The sequence below is a fragment of the Oncorhynchus gorbuscha genome, linkage group LG11 (assembly GCF_021184085.1).
Source record: "Oncorhynchus gorbuscha isolate QuinsamMale2020 ecotype Even-year linkage group LG11, OgorEven_v1.0, whole genome shotgun sequence".
NCBI lineage: Eukaryota > Metazoa > Chordata > Actinopteri > Salmoniformes > Salmonidae > Oncorhynchus > Oncorhynchus gorbuscha.
Window position 1 is genome coordinate 34,397,390 of NC_060183.1, and position 21,079 is coordinate 34,418,468.

Sequence of the window (21,079 nt, forward strand, 5' to 3'; positions counted from 1 at the left end):
TTTCCAAAACTTTACTAAAGGTTGGTAACGGGCTGATTGGTTGGCTATTTGAGCCAGTAAAGGGTTTTTTACTGCTTGTTGGTAGCGGAATGACTTTTGCGTCCCTCCAGGCCTAAGGACACACACTTTCTAGTAGGCATAAATTGAAGATATAGCAAATACGAGTGGCAATATCGTCCGCTATTATCCTCAGTAATTTTCCATCCAAATTGTCAGACCCCAGTGGTTTGTCATTGTTGACAGACACCAATCATTTTTTCACCTCTTCCACACTCACTTTACGGAATTCTTGTCTTTCATAATTTGGTCAGATATACATGGATGTGTAGTGTCAGCGTTTGTTTCTGGCATGTCATGCCTAAATTTGCTAATCTTGACAATTAAAAAATCATTAAAGTAGTTGGCAATATCAGTTGGTTTTGTAATGAATGAGCCATCTGATTCAATGAATGATGGAGCTGAGTTAGCCTTATTCCCCAAAATATAATTGAAGGTGCTTCAAAACTTTTTACTATCATTCTTTAAGTCCTTTATCTTTGTTTCATAGTTTAGTTTCTTCTTCTTTTTATTCAGTTCTCTCAATTTGCAGTATGTTTGCCAATCGGTTGTGCAGCCAGACTTATTTGCCATTCCCTTCGCCTCATCTCTCTCAGCCATACAATTTTTCAATTCCTCATCAATCCACAGGGTTTTAACAGTTTTTACAGTGATTTTTTTAATGCCCCAATATCTCTGTTCCATATGTTTTCTTTCTAATTAATACAAAAGACTGTGGAGATATGGTATTGTGAGGGTGAGGGTACGTGTAACCCTTTACAGTCATATCCATATACAGGTTGAAAATGGCATATATTGGGCACTGATAAACAGCTAAATTGTAACTTAGAGGCTGTACAGTAACACACTATACATGACGTCAGAGCTCCGGCTTTGCACTTCACAGCGCTGTATGGGTTTTACCTACAGCCGTTCTGAACTTGAGCACCTCTCACGACAGGAAATTGCCCCCATCCTCCTGCTAATTTGGCAACTTTTGCTCATTTTTTGTTGTCTGAGTGAGGCAAATGCTGTAAACTAAGAAGACTATGTGTTTTGAAAGATGAGACATTGAGGATTATAATAAATATCGCTTTGATGTCAATCAAGCAAGCGAAACACCCGTGAGTCCAAATGTGCACTTCACTTCAAAGTTTATGATCACTATGTTTGATGTACATTTACAAGATGACATGGTGTCATACCCTTGGTTGTTCTGAACAGAACGAGCCTGTTTGTCTATTGTGAAGAGAATTTGCAGTGGCACATGCACCTGAATGCACTCATTACTCCTTTCTATGCCCACCAAAATGATGATCTGTTTCCCTGAATTGCATTGTGAAAGCCTAACACTGTAAAATCATATTTTATAACTTAGCTAGTCATGTTGGCAATAGAACACGCTTCAAATTATGCCCACCTGACTCCGTTTTTGGATTGCGTAAACAACAAAAGTATTTGTGTGAGGGTGGGGGTGCAGGGTTGTGTTCCAAAAAAACGAATACAAATACTAGTTACATAAAGCACAGCTAGGAGAGCTAGACAAAAGTACATTATAGTCATAAAAATGCATTGAAATTACTTGGAAACTCTATATATGTTGGAGAGGTGTGTGGCCACTTGGAGACACAAGTTAGTCCTCTCACTCAAACCCTTGTCCTATTTTTGTATTTTGTTGCACCAACCCAACATTTTCCAGGAATATTCTTATCATGTAACTGAATGTATCCAGAGTATTTTCAGATTTCGTAATCAACAAATGTGAAAAGTACTGTAAATGTAAAATTCACATAAAATCAACATTGTAATGTTTGGATACAGTCTTGTGTCAGGTGAACTTTTGTGCCCTCAGCTTTTCTCTAATAACTTCCAAAAATCTCAAACTGTTCCCTTTCAATTGCTACCATGGTTATGCAAATGCTTTTCATATTTATTCTGTAACAAACATTTCAATTTAACCTTATCCATATAGGCCAATTCCCACAAGTATAAAGGGATTAGGTTAAATCAATTGGAGAGTACAACTCAAAAGTGCCAGCCCTACTCCTCTCCACCCTGAACCACAACTATCACCCTAACAGTGTACAATAAGTGGTACAATACAAGAGCTAGAGGGCCAAGGAGTCTTACAGCAAAATTACCTCCGGAGCTGAAATAAAAGAGCACAGAAATGTTCCATACACACAAAGAGCTTATTTCTCTCAAATTTTGTGCAGAAATGTGTTACATCCCTGTTAGTGAGCATTTCTCCTTTGCCAAGATAATCCATCCACCTGACAGGTGTGGCATATCAAGAAGCTGATTAAATAGCATGATCATTACACAGGTGCACCTTGTGCTGGGGACAATAAAAATGTGCAGTTTTGTCACACAACAGAATGCCACAAATAACTCAAGTTTTGAGGGAGTGTGCAATTGGCATGCTGACTGCAGGAATGTCCACCAGAGCTGTTGCCAGAAAATTGAACATTCATTTTTCTACCATAAGCCGCCTCCAATGTCGTTTTAGAGAATTTGGTATGTCCAACCGGTCTCACAACCACAGACCGCATGTATGGCGTTGTGTGGGTGAGTGGTTTGCTGATGTCAACATTGTGAACAGAATGCCCCATAGTGGCTGTTATGGTATGGGCAGGCATAACCTACAGACAATAAACACAATTGCATTTTATTGATGGCAATTTGAATGCACAGAAATACTGTGACGAGATCCTGAAGCCCATTGTGAAGCCCGTTTTTTATTAGGTATCTATGACCAACAGATGCATATCTGTATTTTCAGTCATGTGAAATCCATAGATTGATGCCTAAATGAATTGATTTCAATTGACTGATTTCCTCATTAGAACTGCAACTCAGTAAAATCCTTGAAATTGTTGCATATTGCGTTTATATGTTTGTTCAGTATAGGATCAGCTTACCTTTCCCAAATCTTAACCGTAACCATTGAAGGGGGATACCCCTAAACAGACCTTAGATCAGTATCTGGCTAGGGGCAACAAAGTAAATAATACAGCCAATGAGGAGCCAGTGTCTTACCTTCAGGTTCTAGCGTAGCCTCTTCCTCGGCGACAGTGTACGGTGGCCTCGCCACAGTAGCCATCACTAGGGACAGCAGGACGGCGGTGAGCAGCCAGGCCCACGAGGCCATCCTGTTAGAGGAGGGCAAGTCTCCCCCCCCCATCCCCCCCTCCTCAGGCTCCGCCTCCCCCTGGACACTGATCCCATCTGAAGGGCTCCACCCAATCATCAACTGCAGGCTGTGTGGCCTGTCACTCACTGTGAATTCCCCCAATCACCTGGGCTGAGGAAACGCTGTGGGCGGGACAAGAAAGTTGGGAAAAGAGTGGTAGGTAGGTAGGGAGGTAGGGAGGTAGGAATAGATTGAAGGGAAAGGTAGGCAGGGATTACATTATTTTATAATGTGGGGGGGAAAGGATGAGGGAGAAGAGGGAGAAAACCAAAAGAGGAAAATTTGTATTGACGTAGAAAATGAAGCAATTCTGCATTTACACCACAGATGTAGAATCTTAATTTGAAAATGTAAACTTGTAGTGTATTCAAGGTTTAAAAAGGCTTCTAAAGTTTGTAATTTCCACTTTAAAATGTCAGACTTGATTTGGCCTAACAAAAAATATACCAACCCCTACAAAAAATGTCCATTAATTATAATCCACATTTCCTGTTGCTGCAGGATTATTTTCCTGCTGTAGTAAATTGACTCAAATTAAGATCCTACGTCTTTATACTCTGCTAAACTCTCTTGTCTCTATTTCTTACCTGTCTCACCTATTCAAATAGCACGTATAGAAAGAGTGGGTATGAGAGAGGGAGAGAGTGTCACAAAATGCTGTCAAACAAGCCTTGCCACAGACATACCAAAGCTCTGATGCACATCAGCTCAGCACACAACCACACTACACCTACCTTTACGTCCAACCCATTGTCGCAAATCCTCACGTTCACAATTACAATACACGCCGCATGAGTATGTAGCATTTCTATTGGGTGGATTTGATGCTTGCATTCTAAGGCTGAAATGATTGTGGACTACAGGAAAAGGACGTGGCAGTAATGGAGCAGGTTAAGAGCTTCAAGTTCCTTGGTGTCTACATCACCAACAAACTAACATGATCCATGCACACCAAGACAGTCGTGAAGAGGGCAAGACAAAAATAATTCCCCCTCTGGAGGGTAGTGCGTATGGCCCAGCTATAGCTTTGACTGTGGCCAAGCTTCCTGCCATCCAGCTCCTCTATAACAGGCGGTGTCAGAGGAAAGCCCTAAAAATTGTCAAAGACTCCAGCCACCCTATTCATAGACTCTTCTCTCTGCTACCGCATGGCAAGCGGTACCGGAGCACCAAGTCTAGGTCCAAGAGGCATCTAAACAGCTCCTATTGTTATTTTACTGCTGCTCTTTAATTATTTGTTACTTTTAATTCTTATTCTTTCAGGTATTTTTTTATTTATTTTTATTGCATTGTTGGCTAAGGGATGGTAAGTAAGCATTTCACTGTAAGGTCTACCTGTTGTATTCGGTGCATGTGACAAATAACATTTGATTTGATCACAACGCCCCTAACTTCACATTGAAGTGAAGTTTTACATATATAAACAGTTTCTCAGAGAATCAGCATTGAATAGACTTTGTTAGTTATTAAGAAAAAACATGTATCACTAGACTATGTAGGTACTGTAGTTATTACCATTTCACTAACACAATTATTTTTATTGTTATTGTGGTTATTATTATTATTATTATAACTGAAAATGTCCAGCTGTGGAATATCAAATTCCACCAAACATCACTGTCTTCTGATCCGAGAGAGCAGGCAACAATCAATAATCAAATCATCCAATACTGATAGTATATGTCTTATCCTTGTGCGCAACCTGTTGCTTTCCATTTGAAGTCGATCTATTAAAGAACATGCATAAATGCATAAATTAACTTAATTGTAGCCCTATGATTATGCATTTTAAAATTGAAATGGAATACACAAGGACACATCAATCTATTGGCCAGAAATCTGTGGTGGTGCATTCCGATTTAACAGTCTCTGGAGGTTTGGAGCCGGCTGCACCGAGACCCCTGTAGTGCCTTCTGCTACAGCTGCGATGTATTGATTGGTTTACCCAGGAAGATACATATACTACCTTTCAAAAGTTTGTAGTCACTTTAGAAATGTCCTTGTTTTTGATGAAAAACACATTTTTAGTCCATTTAAATAACATCAAATGAATCCAAAATACAGTGTAGACATTGTTAATGTTGTAAATTACTATTGTAGCTGGAAGCAACTGACTTTTAATGGAATATCTACATAGGCGTACAGAGGCCAATTATCAGCAACCATCACTCCCGTGTTCCAATGGACCGTTGTGTTAGCTAATCCAAGTTGATCATTTTAAGGCTAATTGATCATTAGAAAACCCTTTTGCAAGTATGTTAGCACGGCTAAAAACTGTTGTCCTGATTAAAGAAGCAATAAAACTGAAGCAATGGCCTTCTTTTGACTAGCAAAGTATCTGGAGCATCAGCATTTGTGGGTTCGATTACAGGCTTAAAATGGCCAGAAACAAATAACTTTCTTCTGAAACTTGTCAGTCTATTCTTGTTCTGAGAAATTAAGGCTATTCCATGAAAGAAATTGCCAAGAAAATGAAGATCTAGTACAACACTGTGTACTACTCCCTTCACAGAACAGCGCAAACTGGCTCTAACCAGAATAGAATGAGGAGTGGGAGGCCCCGCCCCGGTGCACAACTGAGCAAGAGGACAAGTACATTAGAGTGTCTAGTTTGAGAAACAGAAGCCTCACAAGTCCTCAATTGGCAGCTTCATTAAATAGTACCCGCAAAACACCAGTCTCAACGTCAACAGTGAAGAGGCGACTCCGGGATGCTGGCCTTCTAGGCAAAGTTCCTCTGTCCAGAGACTGTGTTATTTTGCCCATCTTAATATTTTATTTTTATTGGCCAGTCTGAGATATGGTTTTTTCTTTGCAACTCTGCCTAGAAGGCCATCATCCCGAAGTCGCCTCTTCACTGTTGACATTGAGACTGGTGTTTTGCGGGTACTATTTAATGAAGCTGCCATTAACAACATTAACAATGTCTACACTGTATTTCTGATCAATTTGATGTTATTTTAATGGGCAAATAAAGGGCATTTCTAAGTGACCCCAAACTTTTGAAGGGTAGTGTATAATTTGACATGTACACAGAAACTTTGAAAGGTGTCTATAGATTCTGGTTCATCTCTAATGAGGTCGTCACTCATTACCACAGCCACAAAGTCATAATTATGGCTAAACCCCTGAACTATTTCTACAATTTCTCTACTTAAAATCATATTTTTAAGCTGACGCTAGCCGACTAAACTCAATTCCACGATTTACGATGGAGTTGAGTAAAGGGTGGACTGGAGCTCCGACGACACTAAAAACTACGTATTTATAGCCCGCATTTCTTTGGATGCTGAAATCCAGACAGAATAGCCCGCATTTCTTTGGATGCTGAAATCCAGACAGAATAGCCCGCATTTTTGGGGTGCTGAAATCCGTTTTTTTATAAAGACATTGGAACTCCAGTTTGCCCACACTCGTCGCCGCTCAATGCCATTGTAAATCGAGGAGTTGAGTTTAGTTGGCTAACCTAACCCTAACCAAGCTGCTAACCTCATGTCTTACCCTATCCTTAAATGAAGACCAAAAAGCTCATTTTGGTTTTCATTCATCTTTAGGGTTGGGTTTATTATTATTATTATTATTTAAAGTCATAGTTATGGCTAAACCCTGACTATTTTTTACAATTTATCTTCTTAATATCTGATTTTAAACCTAATCCTAGCCGGCTATACTCAAGTCCACGATTTACAATGGATTTGAGCAGCGACTAATGTGGCCGGACTGGAGCTCCAAATATCACATAAAATTAAGATTTTAACAAAAATCTACAGATTTCAGCACCCAAAGAATAGCCCACATTTCTTTGGGTGCTGAAATCCAGAATAGCCCGAATTCTTTAGAGTGCTGAAATCAGTATTTTTTTTAAATAAAAACGTTAGAACTCCAGTATGCCTACTCTAGTCGGCTAACCAAACCCGAACCACACTGCTAACCTTACTCCTAACCATAAGCTCAAATGAAGACAAAAAATCTCATTTTGACTTTCATTAATTTTTAAGAAATAGAACATTTAGACTTTGTGACTGTGGTAACCAGTAACAACCCTCTAATGACCCGGGCATTACATAATGGGATGTTGCCTGTGTCCTGAATGCATCCCTCTCGTGCAACGTGATTGGACCAGGCTAGAGTGGGCAGGCTACCTTGTTTTAGGATGATGGTTTACTTACAAATCGATAAGTCGTCTATTTTGTTTCTCAAATAGTCTATTGCAAAGCGAAGGGAAATGGACACTGTAGGCCAGCGGAGCAAGGTAACTGACAATTCATGGGCAATTTTTTGCATCGACAATTCGCCTAGGTCTAGCCTACTTTTGGTGATTTAGCTGTTGTAGATCTTATCCAGTGTATAGCCTAGCCTATAGCTTTGATAAACACTTTATGAGTTGCTGCTGTCAACAACATGACGTCCAACAACAAGTTCGGACTCATGAGGGCTTTTCCTTATATGCATATCCACACGTTTTCCTGGCCCCCATGTAAACCAAGGCTTCTGAATAGCATTTATTCCGCTGATTGAATTCCTATTGATTGATATTCAAATAATTTGTAAAAACACAACGTGCGGTCATGGGTTAATTGTAATTGGCACCATAAATGCAATGTAGAAAATTAAGCAAAGTAATAAATAACCAAAACAGTGTTGTTAATGAACACTCATTGGTGCTGCAACCATTGCTTGAATTGTATTTTTGTAATTGAGGGGAAGACATGGTAAACGTTGCCATAAAGGCAGCTGTTATTGAATGAAAAATATTATATTTTTCAGAAATGGCAAAAACGAGCTCTTGTTTCGTTGTAGAAAAGGAGTAGGCCTACATTATATTAGCAATGTATTATGATTCGACTGTCAAATCAAGTTCGCTATTAAAAGTAGCCTATGCATAACATGTGCAATTTCACAACTCTTTAGAATAACAAATTAGGTTAATCTCTCATGATTTTAAAAAGTTATTAACAATAAATCACGTTGCATGCGCGTGATGATCATTTGTGTAGCAAACTGGTTCCCCATAAAGATTTCTAAAACTTGGAAACATTACAAATTAGCTATATTCTCCATTATTCTATGACGAATAGAACAATAACTATTTGAAATCTATGCCTACAATAAAACTGCCAGAATACTTACCACGAATAACTACAAAGTCTGAAAGACCTCCGAGTCGCATGCACGGAAAAGGCAGGAGGCGTGTACCCTATAGTCCTCACCGAGCGAATTCTCTTCACATTACCAAAAATGCCAAGAAACGATTTTTATTACCCTCAAATCCAACGAGCAACAACTCAGATCACTGGCGAGACTCTTAAATCCCGAAATTACTGGTGTTCCATTGCACTTGAAAAATGTTGAATTGAAATGCATACATCCTTGAAAAGAACATGAAATGGTTAGCTAGCTAACGTTACGTCTCCAAAACTTTCCTTATTCAGCAAGTTCATACAGTTTCTTCAACTCAAAACATGTCAGTGTTCCACCGCGAGCGCACTCTTCATCCAAACGACTTCTTCTATGAAGAAGTAATGCGTAAAAAATATATATAAATTCCAAAAAGAAGAATCCATCAATTTATGATCTCTCACAGCAGAACGTCTTCTTCCACGAAAATCATAGTAGTACTTGTCCTCAGACGCTTTGTCGGGTTTTAGAAGATTTGTTCTGCTCCTTTACGTCCTCACACACACACACACACACAACCCCCTACTCCCTCACTTCAGTGGGTATCACTCCCCCCTGAAATTCGATCCGTTTCCTGGCTCTGAATTCCTCCGCCAATCAAACCTCAGTGTCTCCCTCTTTCTACGCTTTTGCCTAGAAAGAAACTACGAGCCTTCCTTGCTCTGTACGCCGAAGGAGAGAGAGAGAGAGCTCAACCTCCGGAGCTCACTACAAACGTTGTACTGTATAGGTAATAGGGGTTCTCCTCGTTGACTTGGTGCAACTTGCAGTAACTACGCCCCCGTGCGGACACAACACCTGATGCGCACAAGTCATATGTAGAATAGCAATAGGGAATGCATGTATTATTACCATGTTGTATATAATGAATAATGTTGACATACCGGAGCAGTAGGCTTGTTGTCTATTGCCTATCATTCTCACAGGGTTCGGGTACAGTGTTTTGTATGAGATGAGCCCCCCCTCCCCCATTTCAAGGGGCCCTGAAAGAGAGTTGGAAACTGAGCTGCACTTCCTTAACTCCTGCCAAATGTATGGCCATATTAGAGAGTAGAGACACATATTTCCCTCAGATTAAACAGACCAGCAAAGAATTCTAAAACAAATCCAAGTTTGATAAACTCCCATATCTATTGGGTGAAATACCACAGTAGCATGATTTGTGACCTGTTGCCACAAGAAAATGGCAACCAGTGAAGAACAAACACCATTGTGAATGCAACCCATATTTATGTTTATTTATTTTCCCTTTTGTACTTGATCTATTTGCACATTGTATATAGCCATAATATGACATTTTAAATGTCTCTATTCCTTTAGAACCTTTGTGAGTGTAATGTTTACTGTTGATTTTTATTGTTTAATTCCCTTTTGTTTATTATCTATTTCACTTGCATTGGCAATGTAAACACGTGTTTCCCATGCCAATAAAGCCCTGTGAATTGAATTGAGTGGAGTGGAATAGAGAGAGAGGTGGATGGAGGGAGGAAAGGAGGGAGGCAGAGGACTACTAATCTCTCCCTAAAGTAATTTTTTGTTCTCTTCCAGTAGTGAGTAGAATGTGTGTTTATAGGAAGGAACCCTCCCATATTCAGGATGAATAAAGCAGCTAATAAGGCTGTTACCAAAAGCGAGGTGGTGTGCTGTGAATGGAGCGTTCTCTATCTCTGTTTTTCTCTCCCTTTCACTCGCTATTGCAGTAAAGCCATCAGAGAGATGAAGGTGACAGCTTGGTTCAAAAACAAAGAGGGGGGGAGTTAGAGGAGAAGGGTTGAGAAAGAATTCTGCTGCAGTTTACTCCCAATGTTCCCTCCCCTGTTCCTTCACCTAACCCTATTTGCAACTTTCCATTTTCAACACCTTTTGAACAGCATGTATTTTTGAATGAAATTTCATCATGTTGGGTTTCTTTAGGCTATTGCCTTGGTTGGGCCCATGTGCTACTAGTTCGATATTGTCTTCCTGTCCCTAATTAGGTGGTGGACCGAAGCATTAATAAGGATCGTACCCTTTTCTTTAATTTTCGCCTAAAATGACATGCCCAAATCTCACTACCTATAGCTCAGGACCTGAAGCAAGGTTAATCATATTCTTGATAGCTTTTGAAAGGAAACACTTTGAAGTTGGTGGAAATGTGAAATTAATGTAGGAGAACACATTAGATCTGGTAAAATATAATACAAACAAAAAAACATGCGTTTTCAAAAAATAAATCATCATCTTTGAAATGCAAGAGAAAGTCCACACTTTCAGATAGGAGTCTAGGTGTAATTTAGATTTTGTCCAGCAGATGGAAGCAGTGTGTGTGTGTGTCAAATCAAATCAAATCAAATTGTATTTGTCACATACACATGGTTAGCAGATGTTAATGCGAGTGTAGCGAAATGCTTGTGCTTCTAGTTCCGACAATGCAGTGATTACTTGTTGGTTATCTAACTAACAATTCCAAAACTACTGTCTTATACACAGTGTAAGGGGATAAAGAATATGTACATAAGGATATATGAATGAGTGATGGTACAGAGCAGCATACAGCAGATGGTATCGAGTACAGTATATATATATGAGATGAGTATGTAGACAAAGTAAACAAAGTGGCATAGTTAAAGTGGCTAGTGATACATGTATTACATAAGGATGCAGTCGATGATGTAGAGTACAGTATATACGTATGCATAACAGATGAATAATGTAGGGTAAGTAACATTATATAAGGTAGCATTGTTTAATACCCTACCACTGAGGAAGTACTGAGGAAGTACAGTTCCCGCTCAGCCCAGTCAAAACTGTTCGCTGCTCTGGCCCCCCAATGGTGGAACAAACTCCCTCACGATGCCAGGACAGCGGAGTCAATCACCACCTTCCGGAGACACCTGAAACCCCACCTCTTTAAGGAATACCTAGGATAGGATAAGTAATCCCTCTCACCCCCCCCCTTTAAGATTTAGATGCACTATTGTAAAGTGACTGTTCCACTGGATGTCATAAGGTGAATGCACCAATTTGTAAGTCGCTCTGGATAAGAGCATCTGCTAAATGATTTAAATGTAATGTAAATGTTTAAAGTGGCTAGTGATATATTTACATCATTTCCCATCAATTCCCATTATTAGAGTGGCTGGAGTTGAGTCAGTGTCAATGACAGTGTGTTGGCAGCAGCCACTCAATGTTAGTGGTGGCTGTTTAACAGTCTGATGGCCTTGAGATAGAAGCTGTTTTTCAGTCTCTCGGTCCCAGCTTTGATGCACCTGTACTGACCTCGCCTTCTGGATGATAGCGGGGTGAACAGGCAGTGGCTCGGGTGGTTGATGTCCTTGATGATCTTTATGGCCTTCCTGTAACATCGGGTGGTGTAGGTGTCCTGGAGGGCAGGTAGTTTGCCCCCGGTGATGCATTGTGCAGACCTCACTACCCTCTGGAGAGCCTTACGGTTGAGGGCGGAGCAGTTGCCGTACCAGGCGGTGACACAGCCCGCCAGGATGCTCTCGATTGTGCATCTGTAGAAGTTTGTGAGTGCTTTTGGTGACAAGCCAAATTTCTTCAGCCTCCTGAGGTTGAAGAGGCGCTGCTGCGCCTTCTTCACGACGCTGTCAGTGTGAGTGGACCAATTCAGTTTGTCTGTGATGTGTATGCCGAGGAACTTAAAACTTGCTACCCTCTCCAACTTGCTACCCTCTACCCTTCCATCGATGTGGATAGGGGGGTGTTCCCTCTGCTGTTTCCTGAAGTCCACAATCATCTCCTTAGTTTTGTTGACATTGAGTGTGAGGTTATTTTCCTGACACCACACTCCGAGGGCCCTCACCTCCTCCCTGTAGGCCGTCTCGTCGTTGTTGGTAATCAAGCCTACCACTGTTGTGTCGTCCGCAAACTTGATGATTGAGTTGGAGGCGTGCGTGGCCACGCAGTCATGGGTGAACAGGGAGTACAGGAGAGGGCTCAGAACGCACCCTTGTGGGGCCCCCGTGTTGAAGATCAGCGGGGAGGAGATGTTGTTGCCTACCCTCACCACCTGGAGGCGGCCCGTCAGGAAGTCCAGTACCCAGTTGCACAGGGCGGGTCGAGACCCAGGGTCTCGAGCTAGATGACAAGCTTGGAGGGTACTATGGTGTTGAATGCCGAGCTGTAGTCGATGAACAGCATTCTTACATAGGTATTCCTCTTGTCCAGGTGGGTTAGGGCAGTGTGCAGTGTGGTTGAGATTGCATCGTCTGTGGACCTATTTGGGCGGTAAGCAAATTGGAGTGGGTCTAGGGTGTCAGGTAGGGTGGAGGTGATATGGTCCTTGACTAGTCTCTCAAAGCACTTCATGATGACGGAAGTGAGTGCTACGGGGCGGTAGTCGTTTAGCTCAGTTACCTTAGCTTTCTTGGGAACAGGAACAATGGTGGCCCTCTTGAAGCATGTGGGAACAGCAGACTGGTATAGGGATTGATTGAATATGTCCGTAAACACACCGGCCAGCTGGTCTGCGCATGCTCTGAGGGCGCGGCTGGGGATGCCGTCTGGGCCTGCAGCCTTGCGAGGGTTAACACGTTTAAATGTTTTACTCACCTCGGCTGCAGTGAAGGAGAGACCGCATGTTTTCGTTGCAGGCCATGTCAGTGGCACTGTATTGTTCTCAAAGCGGGCAAAAAAGTTATTTAGTCTGCCTGGGAGCAAGACATCCTGGTCCGTGACTGGGCTGGGTTTCTTCTTGTAGTCCGCGATTGACTGTAGACCCTGCCACATGCCTCTTGTGTCTGAGCCATTGAATTGAGATTCTACTTTGTCTCTGTACTGACGCTTAGCTTGTTTAATAGCCTTGCGGAGGGAATAGCTGCACTGTTTGTATTCGGTCATGTTGCCAGACACCTTGCCCTGATTAAAAGCAGTGGTTCGCGCTTTCAGTTTCACGCGAATGCTGCCATCAATCCACGGTTTCTGGTTAGGGAATGTTTTTATCGTTGCTATGGGAACGACATCTTCGACGCACGTTCTAATGAACTCGCACACCGAATCAGCGTATTCGTCAATATTTTTATCTGACGCAATACGAAACATGTCCCAGTCCACGTGGACAGTCACGTGGACAGTCAGTCTTGGAGTGTGGAGTCCGCTCGGTCGGACCAGCGTTGGACAGACCTCAGCGTGGGAGCCTCTTGTTTAAGTTTCTGCCTGTAGGCAGGGATCAACAAAATGGAGTCGTGGTCAGCTTTTCCGAAAGGGGGGCGGGGCAGGGCCTTATATGCGTCGCGGAAGTTAGAGTAACAATAATCCAAGGTTTTACCACCCCTGGTTGCGCAATCGATATGCTGATACAATTTAGGGAGTCTTGTTTTCAGATTAGCTTTGTTAAAATCCCCAGCTACAATGAATGCAGCCTCCGGATAAATGGTTTCCAGTTTGCAAAGAGTTAAATAGAGTTCGTTCAGAGCCATCGATGTGTCTGCTTGGGGGGGGGGGGGATATATACGGCTGTGATTATAATCGAAGAGAATTCTCTTGGAAGATAATGCGGTCTACATTTGATTGTGAGGAATTCTAAATCAGGTGAACAGAAGGATTTGAGTTCCTGTATGTTTCTTTCATCACACCATGTCTCGTTAGTCATGAGGTATACGCCCCCGCCACTCTTCTTACCAGAAAGAGGTTTTTTTCTGTCGGCGCGATGTATGGAGAAACCCGTTGGCTGCACCGCATCGGATAGCGTCTTCCCAGTAAGCCATGTTTCCGTGAAGCAGAGAACGTTGCAGTCTCTGATGTCCCTCTGGAATGCTACCCTTGCTCGGATTTCATCAACCTTGTTGTCAAGAGACTGGACATTGGCAAGAAGAATGCTGGGGAGTGGTGCGCGATGTGCCGTGGTCCGGAGTCTGACCAGAAGACCGCTACGTTTCCCTCTTTTTCGGAGTCGTTTTTTTGGGTCGCTGCATGCGAGCCATTCCGTTGTCCTGTTTGTAAGGCAGAACACAGGATCCACGTCGCGGAAAACATATTCTTGGTCGTACTGATGGTGAGTTGACGCTGATCTTATATTCAGTAGTTCTTCTTGACTGTATGTAATGAAACCTAAGATGACCTGGGGTACTAATGTAAGAAATAACATGTAAAAAAAAAACTGCATAGTTTCCTAGGAACGCGAAGCGAGGCGGCCATCTCTGTCGGCGCCGGAAGTGTGTGTGTGTGTGTGTGTGTGTGTGTGTGTGTGTGTGTGTGTGTGTGTGTGTGTGTGTGTGTGTGTGTGTGTGTGTGTGTGTGTGTGTGTGTGTGTGTGTGTGTGTGTGTGTGTGTGTGTGTGTGTGCGCAAAGTTTCAGACTGATCCAGTGAATAATTACAGTACTGCACAATATGTTGTATCAAGTCTGCCAGGAGTTTGCCCAAATGTCTTGAATTGGTCAATTGATACATTTTCAAGTACATAACTATAGAGAACTTTCAAAAATGCTATGGTAATGAAAAATGTACGTGTACACACTCCAAGGAACGTCATACATGATGGATCATTAGCTTATACATCTAGACGAATAATTGACCAAGGCGCAGCGTGAGTAGATTATTATTATTATTAGTTCTGTAACGGTTTTCTTCTGGTGAAAGAGAGGTGGACCAAAATGCAGTGAACGGAAAGGCTCTGGAGCAACGAACCGCCCTTGCTGTCTCTGCCTGGCCGGTTCCCCTCTTTCCACTGGGATTCTCTGCCTCTAACCCTATTACAGGGGCTGAGTCACTGGCTTACTGGGGCTCTCTCATGTCGTCCCTGGAAGGGGTGCGTCACCTGAGTGGGTTGATTCACTGATGTGGTCATCCTGTCTGGGTTGGCACCCCCCCTTGGGTTGTGCCGTGGCTATATCAGGCTTGTCTCAGGATGGTAAGTTGGTGGTTGAAGATATCCCTCTAGTGGTGTGGGGGCTGTGCTTTGGCAAAGTGGGTGGGGTTATATCCTTCCTGTTTGGCCCTGTCCGGGGGTGTCCTCGGATGGGGCCACAGTGTCTCCTGACCCCTCCTGTCTCAGCCTCCAGTATTTATGCTGCATTAGTTTATGTGTCGGGGGGCTAGGGTCAGTTTGTTATATCTGGAGTACTTCTCCTGTCCTATTCGGTGTCCTGTATGAATCTAAGTGTGCGTTCTCTAATTCTCTCCTTCTCTCTTTCTTTCTCTCTCTCGGAGGACCTGAGACATAGGACCATGCCCCAGGACTACCTGACATGATGACTCCTTGCTGTCCCCAGTCCACCTGGCCGTGCTGCTGCTCCAGTGTCAACTGTTCTGCCTTATTATTATTCGACCATGCTGGTCATTTATGAACATTTGAACATCTTGGCCATGTTCTGTTATAATCTCCACCTGGCACAGCCAGAAGAGGACTGGCCACCCCACATAGCCTGGTTCCTCTCTAGGTTTCTTCCTAGGTTTTGGCCTTTCTAGGGAGTTTTTCATGCATTACTTGCTGTTTGGGGTTTTAGGCTGGGTTTCTGTACAGCACATTGAGATATCAGCTGATGTACGAAGGGCTATATAAATACATGTGATTTGATTTGATTTGATTGCCTGCTTCTATCTACGTTGTAAACACACCCTCTTGTGAAAACGCGAGCTGCTTTCTAATGAAGAGGAACAGATATAGCTTGTCTTGATTATATGAAGAGATAACTCTGTTGACCATTTAGCCAATTTATTGAAAGCTAGCCAATGTTACTAACCTATCCAGCTACTGTACAGTGCAATCGGAAGGTACTCAGACCCCCATACCTTTTCCACATTTTGTTACGTTAGAGCCTTATTCTAAAAAAAAAATATTCCCTCGTCAATATACAGACAATACCCCATAATGACAAAGCGAAAACAGGTTTTTAGACATTTTTGCAAATGTATCAAAAATAAAACACAGAAACAGCACATTTACATAAGTATTCAGACCCTTTACTCAGTACTTTGTTGAAGCACCTTTGGCAGCAATTACAGGCTTGAGTCTTCTTGGGTATGATGCAACAAGCTTGGCACACCTGTATTTGGGGAGTTTCTCCCATTCTTCTCTGCAGATCCTCTCAAGCTGTCAGGTTGGATGGAGAGCATTGCAGCACAGCTATTTTCAGGTCTCTCCAAAAATGTTGGATCAGGTTCAAGTCTGGGCTCTGGCTTGGCCACTCAAGGATATTCAGCAACTTGTCATGAAGCCACTCCTGCGTTGTATTGGCTGGGTGCTTAGGGTCGTTGTCTTGTTGTAAGGTGAACCTTCACTCCAGTCTGAGGACCTGAGTCCTCTGGAGCAGGTATTCATCATCTGTACTTTGGTCCGTTCATCTTTCCCTCGATCAAGACTAGTCTCCCAGTCCCTTCCGCTGAAAAACATCCCTGCAGCATGATGCTTCCACCATGCTTCACCATAGGGATGGTGCAAGGTTTCCTTCAGCTGTGATGCTTGGCATTCAGGCCAAAGAGTTTAATGTTGATTTAATCAGACCAAAGAATCTTGTTTTCATGGTCTAAGAGTCCTTTAGGTGCCTTTTGACAAACTCCAAGTGGGCTGTCATGTGCCTTTTGCTGAGGAGTGGCTTCCGTAAAGGCCTGATTGGTGAAGTGCTGCAGAGATGTTGTCCTTCTGGAATGTTCTTCCATCTCCACAGAGGAACTCTGGAGCTCTGTCAGAGTGACCATCGGGTTCTTGGTCACCTCCCTTACCAAGGCCCTTCCCCCCCAATTGCTCAGTTTGGCCGGACGGCCAGCCCTTGGTGATTCCAAACTTCTTCCATTTAAGAATGATGGAGGCCACTGTGTTCTTGGGAACCTTCAATGCTGCCCCAGATCTGTGCCTCGACACAACCCTGTCTCGTAGCTTTACGGACAATTCCTTCAACCTCATGGCTTGGTTTTTACTCTGACATGCATTGACAACTATGTGACCTTATATAGACAGGTGTTTGCCTTTCCAAATCATGTCCAATCAATTTAATTCCTGATTTGCATCGTAACAGAGACTCCTTGTGGCGGGCCAGAAGCCTGCAAGCTGACTTCGGTCGTCAGTTGAACGTGTTTCCTCCAACACATTGGTGCAGCTGGCTTCCGGGTAAAGCAGGTGTTTGGCAGGTCATGTTTCGGAAGACGCATGACTCGACCTTCGCCTCTCCCGAGCCTGTTGGGGAGTTGCAGCGATGAGACAAGATGAGACAGCGATGAATTGGATCGCAATTGGATATCATGAAAAAGGGGGTAAAAATAAAAAATAAGGTATTTCTGTTTATATTTTTAATACATTTGCAAACATTTCTAAAACCTGTTTTCGGGTTTTGTCATTATGGGGTATTATGGGGTATTGTGTGTAGATTGATGAGGACATTATTTTATTAAGAATAAGGGTATAACGTAACAAAATGTGGAAAAAGTTAAGGCATCTGAATGGTTTACGAATGCACTGTACCTAAGTCACCCACTCCAGTATCCCTACACATTGAATAAGTTCCTGGCACTGACCTATATATACTGCAATCTCCTGTTCTTTAAAGGGGAATTCCTCTCTGGGGGAATCTTGGCTTGTTTTCATAATTTCTGAGGCATTTCTAGGACAGTGAGACGTGTTTCACACAATTTCCCAGAAGGAAGGCAGGTCAGGACTTCGCGGCTGAAAGATACACCCTATGACGGCTTCTGGTGTTTTGATGGGGGGCGAGATCTAAAAATGCATGTAGTTCTGCTTTCTGACATTTCGAGAAAGCTCTATGTTATACTGATCTCACTATACATTTTTGTGGATGTAGATATGGTTGTCCTTGTTCGATAGAGCCATTGGACTTCTTTCAGCAATGTTCTTATGGGCTGATTCATTGCTAAATACACAAGCAGACACATTCTTTCCAGTCTCTTAAATACTACAACTTGTGTTTGGTGGTGCATTGTGCTCTGGCCCCCATCCTTTCCACAGGCAGGCTTTATTTAATCTTTATTTAACCAGGTAGGCTAGTTAAGAACAAGTTCTCATTTGCAACTGCGACCTGGCCAAGATAAAGCAAAGCAGTTTGAAACATACAACAACACAGAATTACACATGGAATAAACAAACATACATTCAATAGTACAGTAGAAAAATCTATATACAGCATGTGCAAATGAGGTAGGATAAGAGAGGTAAGGCAATAAATAGGCCATGGCAAAGTAATTACAATATAGCAATTTAACACTGGGATGGTTGGATGTGCAGAATATGAATGTGCAAGTTGAAATACTGGGGTGCAAAGGAGCAAGATAAAATAAATAAATACAGTATGGGGATGAGGTAGATTGGATGGGCTATTTACAGATGAGCTATGTACAGGTGCAGTGATCTGTGAGCTGCTCTGAGAGCTGGTGCTTAAAGCTAGTGAGGGCGGTAAGAGTCCCCAGCTTCAGAATTATTTGCAGTTCGTTCCAGTCATTGGCAGCAGAGAACTGGAAGGTGAGGCAGCCAAAGGAAGAATTGACTTTAGGGGTGACCTGTGAGATATACCTGCTGTAGCACGTGCTACGGGTGGGTGCTGCTATGGTGACCAGTGAGCTGAGATAAGGCGGGGCTTTACCTAGCAGAGACTTGTAGATGACCTGGAGCCAGTGGGTTTGGCGATGAGTTTGAAGTGAGGGCCAGCCAACGAGATCATACAGGTCGCAGTGGTGGGTAGTATATGAGGCTTTGGTGACAAAACGGATGGCACTGTGGTAGACTGCATCCAATTTGTTGAGTAGAGTGTTGGAGGCTATTTTGTAAATGACATCGGCGAATTCGAGGATCGGTAGGATGGTCAGTTTTACGAGAGTATGTTTGGCAGCATGAGTGAAGGATGCATTGTTGCAATATAGGAAGCCGATTCTAGATTTAATTTTGGATTGGATATGTTCAATGTGAGTCTGGAAGGAGAGTTTACAGTCTAACCAGACACCTAGGTATTTGTAGTTGTCCACATATTCTAAGTCAGAACCGTCCAGAGTAGTGATGCTGGACGGGCGGGCAGGTGCGGGCAGCGATCGGTTGAAGAGCATGCATTTAGTTTTACTTGCATATAAGAGCAGTTGGAGGCCATGGAAGGAGAGTTGTATGGCATTGAAGCTCATCTGGAGGTTAGTTAACACAGTGTCCAACAGAATGGTGTCTTCTGCATAGAGGTGGATCAGAGAATCATTGATGTATACAGAGAAGAGAGTCGGCCCGAGATTTGAACCCTGTGGCACCCCCATAGAGACTGCCAGAGGTCTGGACAACAGGCCCTCCAATTTGACACACTGAACTCTCAGAGAAGTAGTTGGTAAACCAGGTGAGGCAATAATTTGAGAAACCAAGGCTTTCGAGTCTGCCGATGAGGATGTGGTGATTAACAGAGTCAAAAGCCTTGGCCAGGTCGATGAATACGGCTGCACAGTAATGTCTCTTATCGACGGCGGTTATGATGTCGTTTAGAACCTTGAGCGTGGCTGAGGTGCACCCATGACCAGCTCTGAAACCAGATTGCATAGCGGAGAAGGTACGGTGAGATTCGAAATGGTCGGTAATCTGTTTGTTAACTTGGCTTTCAAAGACCTTAGAAAGGCAGGGTAGGATAGATATAGGTCTGTAGCAGTTTGGGTCTAAAGTCTCTCCCCCTTCGAAGAGGGGGATGACCGCGGCAGCTTTCCAATTTATGGGAATCTCAGACGATACGAAAGAGGTTGAACAGGCTAGTAAATAGGGGTTGCAATAATTTTGGCAGATCATTTTAGAAAGAGAGGGTCCAGATTGTCTATCCCGGCTGATTTGTAGGGGTCCAGATTTTGCAGCTCTTTCAGAACAACAGCTATCTGGATTTGGGTGAAGGAGAAGTGGGGGAGGTTTGTGCGAGTTGCTGTGGGGAGCGCAGGGCTGTTGACTGGGGTAGGGGTAGCCAGGTGGAAAGCATGGCCAGCCGTAGAAAAATGCTTATTCAAATTCTCAATTTGAGAATTAGGCTCAGTGCAGTGGGCAGCTGGGAGAGGTGCTCTTATTCTCCATGGACTTAACAGTGTCCCAGAACTTTTTTTGAGTTGCACTACAGGATGCAAATTTCTGTTTGAAAAAGCTAGCCTTGGCTCTCCTAACTGCCTGTGTATATTGGTTCCTAACTTCCCTAAAAAGTTGACTATCACGGGGGCTATTTGATACTAATGCACAACGCTACAGGATGTTTTTGTGCTGGTCAAGGGCAGACAGGTATGGAGTGAACCAAGGGCTATATCTATTCGTAGTTCTAATTTTTTTGAATGGAGCATGCTTATTTAAGATGGTGAGGAAGGCACTTTTAAAGAATAACCAGGCATCCTCTACTGACGGGATGAGGTCAATGTAATTCCAGGATACCCCGGCCAGGTCAATTAGAAAGGCCTGTTCTCAGAAGTGTTTTAGGGAGCGCTTGACAGTGATGAGAGTTGGTCGTTTGACCGCAGACCCATTACGGATGCAGGCAATGAGGCAGTGATTGCTGAGATCTTGGTTGAAAACAGCAGAGGTGTATTAGAAGGGCGAGTTAGTTAGGATGATATCTATGACGGTGCCCATGTTTACGGATTTGGGGTAGAGTTCGACTAAATATGAATTTTCAACGCCGATAGCGATTATTAGTAGTAAGTTTTAAGTTCCTCGGCGTACACATCACAGACAAACTGAATTGGTCCACCCACACAGACAGCATCATGAAGAAGGCGCAGCAGCGCCTCTT

The 21,079-nt window shown here is 43.0% G+C and overlaps 1 protein-coding gene and 1 long non-coding RNA gene across 6 annotated transcripts in view; one reads left to right on the top strand and one right to left on the bottom strand.

Moving 5' to 3' along the window:
- The window catches only part of LOC124048540 (fibroblast growth factor receptor 2-like), a 98,475-nt gene extending 89,351 nt beyond the window's left edge, over window positions 1–9,124 (bottom strand). For 2 of the 5 annotated variants that reach the window (XM_046369419.1, XM_046369422.1), the window contains exons 1-2: window positions 8,360–9,124; window positions 3,076–3,351 (exon numbers count right to left, since the gene is read on the bottom strand). In XM_046369419.1, coding sequence (XP_046225375.1) covers window positions 3,076–3,286 — 211 coding nt within the window. In that variant the 5' untranslated portion in view covers window positions 3,287–3,351; window positions 8,360–9,124. The remainder of the gene's footprint in view (window positions 1–3,075; window positions 3,352–8,359) is intronic. The other 3 variants (XM_046369423.1, XM_046369418.1, XM_046369421.1) reach the window with 2 other exon arrangements.
- LOC124048541 overlaps window positions 7,385–21,079 on the top strand; it is a 41,151-nt gene continuing 27,456 nt past the window's right edge. The window contains exon 1 of the long non-coding RNA XR_006841249.1: window positions 7,385–7,481. This is a non-coding gene — a long non-coding RNA (uncharacterized LOC124048541). The remainder of the gene's footprint in view (window positions 7,482–21,079) is intronic.